The sequence below is a fragment of the Silene latifolia genome, chromosome 4 (assembly GCF_048544455.1).
Source record: "Silene latifolia isolate original U9 population chromosome 4, ASM4854445v1, whole genome shotgun sequence".
In the NCBI taxonomy this organism is placed as follows: domain Eukaryota; kingdom Viridiplantae; phylum Streptophyta; class Magnoliopsida; order Caryophyllales; family Caryophyllaceae; genus Silene; species Silene latifolia.
Window position 1 is genome coordinate 40,451,624 of NC_133529.1, and position 13,286 is coordinate 40,464,909.

Consider the following 13,286-nt stretch of genomic DNA (forward strand, 5'->3'; position numbering starts at 1 on the left):
CACCCACCACTCACACACTCGCCACCACCACCACGACGCACCTCTTCTGCCGGCCACTCACACACCACCATCCACCCACACACCCAAAACAAGATCCACCACTACCACAAACCACCAAGTTTTCAGATCCACACCACCAACAACAACCCCACCTCCTCTGTCGCCTCTCTTCTACTGCCGCCTCCCGTCCACTCCCGTGCACAAGCCACCGTCCTTCCTACTGCCTTCCTCCGACCACAGCCCGAAACACCTCCTCCCGCGCCCTTTTTTTTTCCAGATCTGAGCCACCCACAACTACAACCATCACCTCCTCCACACGCCACTCATCGCCGCCACTGCTCTCCTCTTCCTCTCCCGTTTGCGCTCCTTTCTCTCCTCCTCTGCCGCGGTGCTACTGTCGCCCTCCACCACCACGACAAGATCCTCCTATTTTCAACTATTCTTCATCGTTTTTTTTTTGTTGAGTGGTGGTGGATGTGGTTTTTGGTTTGTTTTTTGTTTATGGTTTTCAGATCTTGGGTTTACTTGTTTTGTTTTCAGTTTTAAACGTTTTTTTTTTGGTCTTGTTTTATATTTTTAGATCTCGTCTTTTAAAAATTCGTCTTCTTTTATATTGTGAGATACTTTTATATCTTCAAAATAGATACACTCAAAAAACTTTTTTAAAATTTTTAGATCTACTTTTATTTTTAGATCTATAAAATAGATACTTAGTCTTTTTAAGATTTATTTTTGTTATTCGTTAATGTTATTGTTATTGTTCCAGATTTATACTCGTATTTTTTTACATTTACACTTGTATTTCTTTATATTTACACTCATATTTCTTTACGTTTACACGCATTTTTCAGATTTATACTTACAATTCTTTACATTTACACTCATATTTCTTTACATTTACATGCATTATTCAGATTTACACTCGTATTTCTTTACAGTTACACTCGTATTTCTTTACATTTACACTCATATTTCTTTACATTTACACTTGTATATCTGTACATTAACTACATTTACACTTGTTAAAATTATATAGATTTGCACTCATATTTTGTGTGGATATGAGTTGGTGGTGGAGTACGACGGTGGTGGTGTTTTTTGGTAGTCGGATTAAAGTTTTATTCGTAAAGGACAAAAGTTACACTTATAAAGGACCAAAGTCACACTCAAAGGACCAAAGTTACACTCTCAAACCTTCAAATTTACACTTAAAATACTACATTTACACTCATAAAACACCACATTTACACTCGTAAAACATTAAATTTACACTCGTTATATGTTAAAATTATAAAAATTCAAAATTTCCGTCACAAAAAATCAAATTTACACTTTTAAAATGTTACATTTACACTCGTAAAACATCAAATTTACACTTGTAAAATGATAAAATTATATAAATTCAAAATTTCCGTCACAAAAAAAATCAAATTTACACTCTTAAAACGTTACATTTACACTCTTAAAACATCAAATTTAGACTTGTAAAATGTTAAAATTATATAAATTCAAAATTTCCGTCACAAAAAAAAAATTAAATTTACACTCTTAAAATGTTACATTTACACTCGTAAAACATCAAATTTACACTTGTAAAATGTTAAAATTATATAAATTCAAAATTTCCGTCACAAAAAATCAAATTTACACTCTTAAAATGTTACATTTACACTCGTAAAACATCAAATTTACACTTGTAAAATGTTAAAATTATATAAATTCAAAATTTCCGTCACAAAAAATCAAATTTACACTCTTAAAATGTTACATTTACACTCGTAAAACATTAGATTTACACTTGTAAAATGTTAAAATTATATAAATTCAAAATTTCCGTCACAAAAAATCAAATTTACACTCTTAAAATATTACATTTACACTCGTAAAATGTTAGATTTACACTTGTAAAACTCATACAACATTACATTTACACTTTTGAAATCTGAAACTCAAAACTGATTAATTAGGGGCTAGAGAGAGAAAGAAAAATTAATTAGTGTATAGAAATTTGATTAGTGAAATAATTTTTTTGTTAATTTCAATCTCAACCATCCATCTCAATCCAACCATCCACATTTTTTTCCTTTTCTTTTTAATGGTCCTTAATCAAATGCATCTCAACCATTCATTGAGTCCATCCAAAGGCCCTTAGAGGGACTTATGGACTCAATTGGAGAGGAGGACTCATTAGAACTCCTATATATATATATATATATATATATATATATATATATATATATATATATATATATATATATATATATATATATATATATATATAGATTTAGGATCCGGTGAGAACGACCACTCGGTGAGAACGGTGAGAAGGATATCTATAATAAAACTTCACGCGCGTTTTTAGTTGCTCACAATCAAAATTTATCTTTCATTCTCTCCCAATCACATTTCTCCTAAAATCTTAACCACCCTTGACATCCCTCATCACCACCTACCACTTTGCCGTCGTCACCTACCTCCTTGTCGTCGTCTCCGGCGACGATCACCAACTCCGGCGACGATCACCAACTCCGGCGAGCACAAGTGACAGATGCGCCATCTCTAACGCCATCAGACACCGCATTTACCCCTCAAATTAAAATCACACAAATTAAAAAAAATTGGTGATTTAGTGTTTGATTTTAGGGAAAATAGAGCAGCGACAACACAATCGCGAAATTCCCATAAATTTTGAATCCTAAATCATCATCTTCGTTTGTTACCACTGCAATGCTCGTAATTGTGTTGTTAATCAGCGCAATTTCCGAATTTAGGTTTTGGTGTTAGTTCGGAATTGATCGATTGAAGAATCTTGGTCGTTAAATCTACGATTTCTTCAAATCCGATGATGCCAAATTGACACGCTTCCTGTCGTTATCCTCACAGATGACCAGGGGCGTCACAAGGTGGTCGGCGAGGTAAGATATGCATGCACTGGAAAGTAATTGTAGCACGCCAGAGTTTACTGTCGAGAGTCAGTTGAACGATACTTCTCTGGTTGACGTCGATGTTTGCAGGCAACGAATTAGTGTGGTGGTGGTCATGGGTGTTGGTTGAGTTGCTATTGTTATTGTTGGTGGTGGCGGCATGGTTGTTGGTGGTACGGGAGTTCAAGTGGGAGGTTGAGAGAGAGAGAGATGACGATGATGGCGATGCAGTACAGGGAGAGCAATAGCGGAAGCAGCGGGGGGAAAAGGAGGAGGAGGAGTGGCGGTAGCAGGGAAGTATGTGAGGTACACGACGGAGCAGGTGGAGGCGTTGGAAAGGGTTCTCGTTTCAATGTGCCTGGTTGGGTGGGTTCACACTTGATGTTTTTTTTTTCAAATACTCGCTGTTACTGATATTCTTCTAGCAATTTTCGAATTTCTTACCTTGGCCTATGGCTCCTATTAACTCATTTCCCTCCGCCATTGCCTTTGTTAAGAGCTCACAACTTTTTCTTATGGTTATTCCCACTGATATGCTATTGGAGATTTGGACACTCAATGTTACAAGTTTTACAGCTGAACAAATGTGAAGTATTAGCCAATCCTCGCTCATCTTTTATTGCCTTCTCTAGATACTGCTCTTTCTTCTTATGGCGCTTTCCTGCTCTTGTGCTGCTTCTCAATGTTTTTGTGTATCTAGTAGATAATTTGTATTTTTGTATCTAGCGCGGGGAAAAATGTACCTAGCACGTAAAAAAAATGTATCTATAATATTGTAAAATATACCTAGAATTTATGTAAAAAGTGAATCTATGATAGTCTAAAGTATACCTGAGATTTAGTTTTTAGAACAAAAAATGTATCTACATTGTCAGAAAATGTATCTAGAATTTATGGAAAATTGCGAATTATCATGAATCCATAACGGTATTTAATGTTATGTACACGATACTTAATTCAATGAAAGGAAAAAAGAAGAGACTATGTTGCCAACTTACACTGGAAATGCAAATGACTGACCGTTTGCATCAGAATGGTGAGGAGATGCACCGGCTGAAGGAGGTATTTCATCGGACACAGTTCTACCTTTTCTTTTTTTCTGTAATTACTGGCTTTGGTTCAGAAGTTACAGTAGCCTCATTAACCTTAGGCGAACTTTTTACCTCAACATCAGGTGGTCTGTTAACTACAACAGGTGGAGGTGTTGTAGATGCCTTAAAATGATTAGCGATAATCTGTTCTCCTGATTTAGGTGTAACCGGGGGAGGCATAGGCGTCATTTGCTCCTTGGGTTTCTGTTCCCCTGGTTTGAGCACGATTCTAGGTGAAGGCGGAGGGAGTTCTCCTGATTTCCGCATATCACCAGGTCCTGGTCCTGGTCCGTACATACCAAGTTCCCCGATTTCAAAGAACCGATTAAAGCGGTCCCTAGTGAAACTCATATTCCCAGTATGAATACTGAACAATGATTCATTAGAAGCCATGCTCCAATCCTGGTTTGGGGTGCCTGATTTGTTGCTGGCAAAAACACGAGATGGAATCCTATAACCCGACTCATCTGGAGGTTGCTCCATCACCTGAGTTGGAGCTGTTTCTAAAGTTGATGCACTACCAGGAGAATTTTTGCTGGACTGTTCATTATCAAGAGCAAAGCTACCTACAAGATATCAAAACCCGTCATTATAAAATATTAGGCAGTCAAAATAAAATCGCAGGTTTCATTTATAAATACTCGTATTTTCCTAGTTTACGTGTTAATGAACTTACCATGATCATTTATGTCTAGTTGATATGGATCTTCAAATGAAAATTCAGAGGATGCAGATTTGACTGATGATGCAAATGAAACAGAAGACGACCGTAGTCTGTCTTCTTGAATTGAATGTTCACCTTCTTTAGTGACGGTTGTTTCAGCTACAGTTTTAGTTTCCATCACTTGACAAACAATAACTTGAAGCTTTTTCCAATGTTCATGAATATGTGTTGAGATAATAGGTTATCACGCAACACACTGAAAAGAAACATGAACAGAAACGTAAAGAATCAGTTGAATCGAAGAAAGTATTTTACAAGTTATATTAGCATGTAGATACAATAACGTCACTATTTTGAATAACTCCCATCTAATCATCTAATGCATATGCATGGTCAATTGTTCATTGTCTTCAATAAAGTATTAATTAGTTAACAAAACTTGTTCATACAAACAAGTTTTTCAATTTTGCACAAATCATTGAAATGTGTTATCTATCTTAACAACTAAATCTACAAAAGATAATTCAAATGTCTCAAAGACTCATTTTTTATGCGGCCGTGTATACACAAGTTTCACAGCTGAACAAATGTGAAGTATTAGCCAATCCTCGGTCATCTTTTACTGCCTTCTCTAGATACTGCTCTTTCTTCTTATGGCGCTTTTTGCTCTTGTGCTGCTTCTCAATGTTTTTGTGTATCTAGTAGATAATTTGTATTTTTGTATCTAGCGCGGGAAAAAATGTACCTAGCACGTAAAAAAATGTATCTATAATATTGTAAAATATAGCTAGAATTTATGTAAAAAGTGAATCTATGATAGTCTGAAGTGTACCTGAGATTTAGTTTTTAGAACAAAAAATGTATCTACATTGTCAGAAAATGTATCTAGAATTTTTTTAAAAAAAGTGTATCTACAATAGATTAAAGTGTACATTTTTACGTGCTAGGTACATTTTTTCCCAAAAAAAAAGTGTATCTACATTCTTAAAATGCGTATATAGAATTTTGGTAAAAAAAAGTGTATCTACTTTAGTTAAAAGTGTATATGAGATTTGGTAAAAAAAAAAAAAAATGTATCTACATTCTTAAAATGCGTATATAGAATTTTGGTAAAAAATGTACCTACTTTAGTTAAAAGTGTATATGAGATTTGGTAAAAAAAAAAAAAAAAGTGTATCTACATTCTTAAAATGCGTATATAGAATTTTGGTAAAAAATGTACCTACTTTAATTAAAAGTGTATATGAGATTTGGTAAAAAAAAAAAAAAAAAAAGTGTATCTGCATTCTTAAAATGCGTATATAGAATTTTGGTAAAAAATGTACCTACTTTAGTTAAAAGTGTATATGAGATTTGGTAAAAAAAAAAAAAAAAAAAAAGTGCACCTTTTATATATATTCTAATGTATCTAGTGCGTTCTCACCGAATGGTCGTTCTCACTGGATCCCACCTCTCTCTCTATATATATATATATATATATATATATATATATATATATATATATATATATGTATATATATATATATATATATATATATATATATATATATATATATATATATATATATATATATATATATATATATACATATACATATATATATATATATATATATATATTATTTTCATAAATTATGAGTTCAAATCATGACTGAGATATATAAACCTATCAAATTTTGATCCGACCCCATCCGTTTTTTCAAGGTTATGACTCAAAAATCTCGAGTCGTAACCTATTTGATCCGAACCCAAAATTATCCCTTAATTTAAGGTTGAAACCCGACTTGAACATGTCAAACCATAGAGCAAAGATAAATAAAGATTTTTAGTTAAATATTAATATTTGTATATTATATTTGAAAAATAATTAAAAAAATATTAGTTGAAGTAATTGAAATTTTCTTTCAATATAATTATTGTAAACATCAATATGATTAAAATGCTAATATTAAATATGCTTTAGATTTTTAAACAATATTTTTCCGATCTATAAAAAGGCGTTATATAATATTCCCTCCGTACCACACCAGTGGTAACATGGTAAAAAATGGGATATTTAAGAAAAGATGGTAAAAGTAGGGGCAAAGATGGAAAGTAAACTGAATATAAGGGATTAAATTATTGGGTTGGTGAGTGGGCCACAAGTGGTCATTGTGTAAATATAAAGAGAATATAAGGGTATTATTGTAAAAAAAAATAGCCCATTTTTTAGTATGTTACCATTGGTGTAGTACGGCCGTATTAGGTAAGTGTAACCATTGGTCTGGTACGGAGGGAGTAATTATTGACATGTACACTAACCCTAACCCAACCCGTGACTCGTATGACTCAACCCGTATTTGAAATTTTGAATTGACGCAGTCCGTGTGATCCGAACCGCCCGGCCCGTTTTATTGGTCATTGAGATATTTAGACAACATAGAGGATATATAACCTCACTTAATTGGTGAAAAAAATTAATGGGGAAAAAAATCCGAAATGAAACCGCTTATAATTTAAAGTACCGTATCTTCTACTGAAATAAACTAAAAAGATAGATGACAATTACTCCATATTGGAATTAAAAGACTAAATCATTACTTATAATGGTAGACACACTAGACAGTCTACCCTTCTACCCTCGTATACACATTAAAAAGTTATCGGGGAAAAAAAAATAATGAAACATGTAAAGTGTATTCACATATTATAGAGTAAGACGACCTCAACTATAAAACTGTCCATGTATTTTTGTTAAAGGAAAAAAAACATCCAGTTTTCTTAATAAATAAAGTGTCTTTTTATTTAATGAGACCGTCTTAAACAATCATAAATTATACAATAAGAGGATCTCACAACATGAGACAATCTATTTAAACAATAAAAAAAAAACAAATTCTTTTAATTGTAACAACCCGGATTATAAAACAAAGGAAAAACTTATATAAAATGAATATCAGAGTACGATACTGACAAAAGGGTCAAGGTGGCGGAAACACCTGACCAATCCGGTTCGCTACTAACTCCAAACAAACTAATACATTATTCGAAAGGTTCTTAATACATTAAGTAAAGTCCTAATTTATTATTCATCTCGCCGCACAGAACTTCCCAGCAAGATATCATCCAAAACAGCAACAATCTGAACAACCTGAGAAGGGGGTCGACAATCAGTCGGGAGTAACTAGATGCTCTCCCAGTCATGTTTACAACAATTGAATATAATCAACAATCATTAACAAATGAAATGTAAAACCAGTAAACATGCGAGACCATCTATACTCATGAAAGACCCAACCAAGCTTACCATGACTTTACCAATATTAACGGACGCAATCATGCAACCCTAGACCATATGCAACCACTAGACCATGAATACTTACAAGACTAGTAGTGACAAACGACCCACAACAACCTAAGGCACAAAGCTAGCATTGAAGCATAACAAACATGGTGACACACAATCCACAGCAACAGAAGGCACAAAGCTAGCAATCAAAGCATAGCGAATAGAGCGAACGCCTGTTAGAGCGTATAACCACTGCCTCTAACTTGCCAGAGCGTATAACCACTGCCTCTAGCTGACGGAGCGTATAACCACTGCCTCCATCGGTGCTATGTATAGCGTATAACCACTGCCTATATGTCTAAGACCTGGCCAGACTCTCGGTAAACCGAACGACACTCGGGGAACAGAGCGTATAACCACTGCCTCTGCCCAATCCCGAACACAGACCAAATAAACCCCGCATCAACGGGTGGCTTTGGTTCATTCCGATAGCACATAACCGTAACTACCGTAATCTATTCAAACTAGCCAACAAACAAATGAACAGTATAACCGACTGTACTAACATGCGTGAACAACATCACGACTCAACTCATAGGATAGTATAACTGACCATCCTACTTATCATATGAACAAGAGTAACCAAAGATATATACAACACAAGGACATAACACGTTGAACACGATACAACATATGAAACAAGCATAAGCAACCAATGTTATAGTAACTTCAGCTATAACTTTAACATTAACAATTCAATGTTATAGTAACCCTAACCGTAACAAAAACTCTGGATGCGAGGTTATAGTAACCTCTACTATAACTTCAGTAAATACAACTCGGAAGTTATACTACCTCATCCATAACCTTGACACGAAACCCAAAGTCATACTAGCAATAATCATAACCTTGAGCCATAATCTCGGGGTTACATTAGTTACAGCCATAACCTTGACTCGCACTTCAATGTTATAGTAGGTCCAGCCATAACTAGAGTAGCTACCCAAAGTTGTATTAACTTAAGCCATAACGCTTGAATCATCATCAATGTTATACTAGCTTTAGCTATAACTTTGGAGAGAACCCTTGGCCGCCTATCATGCCGCCACTAGGGTTTATTCGTAAACCCTAATTACGCTCATGACACCCATAATAAACACATAACCAACATATGATTAATGCATAAAAACATATACAAACATGCGAAAACATAATTAACATGATAATAAATAATCTAACACGTACCAATCATACAAGACAATCATTAAATCATACTAATTACATCAATTGGCATAAACACAATTAAAAGAAAACACCTAGTTACCTTATTAAGCAAATAACCCTAAAGATCGTCTTCAACGATATAAACGTCTTCTCCTGGAGCAACTTCCACGCCTTCATAGAAATCATCCACGTGCCAAAGATAACGAAACTAATAAATATACTAATATATATATATATAAACTATAAAACTATAAAAACTACGCGAAACATAAAAACTTACGAAGAAGATAGATAAATCCAAGAAGTAGGATCGATCTAAGCACGAAGAACGATGAAGAACGAAGGAGGAAGAAAGACGGCACGAAACCCTAGGTGAGGGTGGCGCGCGGCACGAGGAGGAAGAGAGGAGGAGAGAATTAGGTTTAGGGTTTTGTGAGATTATGAGAAAAGAAGAGCAAGGGTTTGGTTTCCCTTCATATTTATAGAGAAGCTCATGGGTTTATTCTAGGTTTAGGCCCAAAACTCACCCATCAACACTAAGATTCACGTGAGACCCAAGGAGGAAACGGATCTTCACCGTTTTTCAAGCCCAACGAGCCCAAAAGACGACAAACGGATATTTTCCCGAAAATAAAATATAAAATATGGGAAAATAAAATTATAGAATTATATTACGGAAATTAGGGGTGTTACAATCCAACCCCCTAAAAAGAAGTTTCGTCCTCGAAACTTGATAAGAGAACTACCTCACTCGAAAAGATGTGGATGCTTCTCTCGCATAGACGCTTCGGTTTCCCAAGTCTCTTGCTCAAACTTCTGACTTCTCCACAGAACCCGAACCAAAGGTACAATCTTATTCCTTAACCTCTTCTCCTGACGTTCCAAAATGCGTACAGGACGTTCCTCATAAGTCAGGTTAGGCTCAACCTCGATCACATCAGCCTGTAGAACATGAGAAGGATCACTGCGATAACGACGCAACTGCGACACATGGAAAACATCGTGAACCTTCGACAGATTCGGAGGTAAAGCCAACCTATAGGCTACCTCGCCAACTCTCTCGAGCACCTCATACGGTCCAATGTACTTAGGACTAAGCTTGCCCTTAAGCCCAAACCTCTTAACACCTTTCATCGGCGAAACCTTAAGAAAGACCTTGTCGCCAACCTCAAACTCAATCGGCCTACGCCGCAAGTCTGCATACGTCTTTTGTCGATCCTGGGCTGCCTTAAGCTTCTCGCGGATCAACCTCACTTGCTCAATCGATTCTTGAACCAACTCTGGGCCAAGAACGACAGCCTCACCAGAATCGTCCCAACACAAAGGACTACGACACTTTCTTCCATAAAGTGCCTCAAACGGAGCCATCTGAATACTAGCTTGGTAACTGTTGTTGTAGGAGAACTCCACAAGCGGTAAACTCTTCTCCCAACTAACTTGAAATTCCAAAGCACAAGCTCGCAACATATCCTCAAGCGTCTGAATCGTACGCTCAGTCTGACCATCAGTTGCAGCATGAAAAGCCGTACTCATCTTAAGCTCACTACCGAAAGACAACTGAAGCTTCTTCCAAAACTGAGAACAAAACCTCGGATCACGGTCGGAGATGAGATCCTTAGGAACCCCATGAAGACGAATGATCTCACGCTGATAAGCATTCGCTAGTTCCTCGAGACTCCAAGTCTCCTTCATTGGAATGAAATGCGCGACCTTAGTCAAACGATCAACCACGACCCAAATCGCATTCATTCCTCTCGGCGACCTCGGCAAACCCATAACGAAGTCCATCGAAATCGAATCCCATTTCCATGTGGGAATCTCCAAGGGTTGCGGTAGACCACCGGGTCTCGATGTTCGAACTTAACCTTCGACAAACCAAGCAACGACTCACAAACTCGGCGATCTCTTTCTTCATACCCGGCCACCAAAACTTTAGCTTCAGATCCTTATACATCTTATCACCACCAGGATGAACCGAATAGGGAGTACTATGAGCCTCTTTGAGAATCTTACATTTTAAGACCTCACAGCTAGGCACACACCAACGACCATGGAATCGTAGACCATCATCAGGTCCAACGTCGAAGTCTTTGGCACGTCCTTCGCTTATAGCGACTCGAACTCTTTCTAAGTATTCATCCTCTCTTTGCTTAACTCGGATCTCATGAAGGATCTCGGGTTCAGCAACCATCGCACTCAAATCTAAAGTACCAGGAAGAACTACCTCAAGGCTCATCTTCTGGAACTCTCGACTCAAGTCATCAGGTAACACCAACACGGATCTCATACCATGGCACACCTTGCGACTCAAAGCATCGGCAACCACGTTTGCCTTACCCTCATGATCTGCGATTCAATCTTGTAGTCGTTAAGCAACTCCAACCAACGTCTTTGCCTCATGTTAAGATCTTTCCGAGTGAAGATATACTTCAAGCTCTTATGATCCGTATAAAAGTTGCAAGAGACCCCATACAAGTAGTGTCGCCACAGCTTAAGTGCAAACACCACCGCTGCTAACTCAAGATCGTGAGTCGGATAGTTCGTCTCGTGAACTTTCAACTGACGGGACGCATAAGCCACAACTTTACCTTTCTGCATCAGGACACAACCCAACCCAAACTTCGACGCATCACAAAAGACATCGAACTCAACGCCATCTTTCGGTAGAGTCAACACAGAGCGGTAGTCAACCTCTTCTTCAACTCCCGAAAGCGGCCTTCACAAGCCTCGGTCCAAATGAACTTGGATTCCTTCTTCATTAACTGAGTCATCGGTCTCGCGATCTTAGAGAAGTCATGAACAAACCGACGATAGTACCCAGCTAGACCACGGAAACTCCGAACCTCATTCACATTCTTTGGACTTTCCCAATCGACCACGGCTCGAATCTTCGACGGATCAACCATAACTCCATCGCCAGATATCACATGACCCAAGAAGGTAACTTCCTTTAACCAAAACTCGCACTTCGAGAACTTAGCATACCACTTACGCTACGCGAGAATCTCAATATAACACGAAGGTGATTCTCGTGTTCAGCCTCATCTCTCGAGTAAATCAGTATGTCGTCTATGAACACCACGACACACTTATCCAAATACTCGCTGAAAGTGCGGTTCATCTGATCCATGAAAACGGCGGGTGCATTCGTCAACCCAAACGGCATCACCACGAACTCATAGTGGCCATACCTTGAACGAAAAGCAGTCTTAGGAATATCCTCATTCCTAACTGGAATCTGATGGTAACCTGACCTCAGATCGATCTTCGAGAACACACTCGCACCACGAAGCTGATCAAACAAATCCTCGATCCTCGGCAAAGGATACTTATTCTTGATAGTAACCTTGTTCAGCTCACGGTAGTCAATGCACAACCGCATACTACCATCCTTCTTCTTGACGAACAGAACAGGAGCACCCCACGGCGAAGCACTCGGTCGGATAAAACCCTTATCGATCATCTCCTCAAGTTGCTTCTTAAGTTCCTGTAACTCAGCTGGCGCCATACGATAAGGAGCTTTCGAAATGGGACCGGTTCCGTGTAGCAACTCAATCGGGAACTCTACATCTCGCTCGGGAGGAATACAGGGAGATCCTCCGGAAAGACATCGGGAAACTCCTTAACCACAGGGATCTCCTCTAACTTAGGCTCAACTGGAACACCGTGGACACTGCACAGATAGATCTGATGACCCTTTCTACCCATGTTAACCATCTTCATAGCAGAAACCCACTTGACCGTAGGTGTAACCCTAACACCTTGGTAAGAAACCCTCGAACCTGTGGGACTCTTAAGCACGATCTTCTGATCACGACACAGGAACCTAGCGTCATAGCGAGATAACCAATCCATACCCAAAATCACATCAAACTCTCCGAGTTTGAATTGGACGAGATCGGCAGGAAAGGATCGCCCCTGCGATATTGACAGTACGTCCTTGAAAAGAACGGAGCAAGAAACAATCTCACCCGTAGGAAGGGATATAGAGGTATGAACGGATGAAGAAGAAGAGAGTCCAGCACGGACGGAAAAGGATTCGGATACAAAGGACATCGATGCACCCGTATCAAAAAGAACAAAAGCAGATAAAGAGTGAACGAGAAAGGTACCCG

General features: G+C 37.8%; 1 protein-coding gene across 1 annotated transcript; it reads right to left on the reverse strand.

Moving 5' to 3' along the window:
- Positions 1 to 4,006: 4,006 nt before the first annotated feature.
- LOC141651417 (uncharacterized) lies at positions 4,007 to 4,964 on the reverse strand. Its single transcript, XM_074459131.1, has 2 exons — positions 4,692 to 4,964; positions 4,007 to 4,581 (listed from the first exon to the last, which is right to left on the reverse strand). The coding sequence occupies exons 1-2, from the start codon at positions 4,855 to 4,857 to the stop codon at positions 4,007 to 4,009; spliced, it is 741 nt and encodes a 246-aa protein (XP_074315232.1). The 5' UTR covers positions 4,858 to 4,964.
- Positions 4,965 to 13,286: the final 8,322 nt, after the last annotated feature.

Excerpts from the sequence above, each read along its gene's own strand:
- LOC141651417 (XM_074459131.1), bottom strand. The coding sequence starts at position 4,857 with ATGGAAACTAAAACTGTAGCTGAAACAACCGTCACTAAAGAAGGTGAA. Across the intron at positions 4,582-4,691 it reads ACTAGACATAAATGATCATG|GTAGCTTTGCTCTTGATAAT; the intron begins GTAAGTTCATTA and ends GATATCTTGTAG.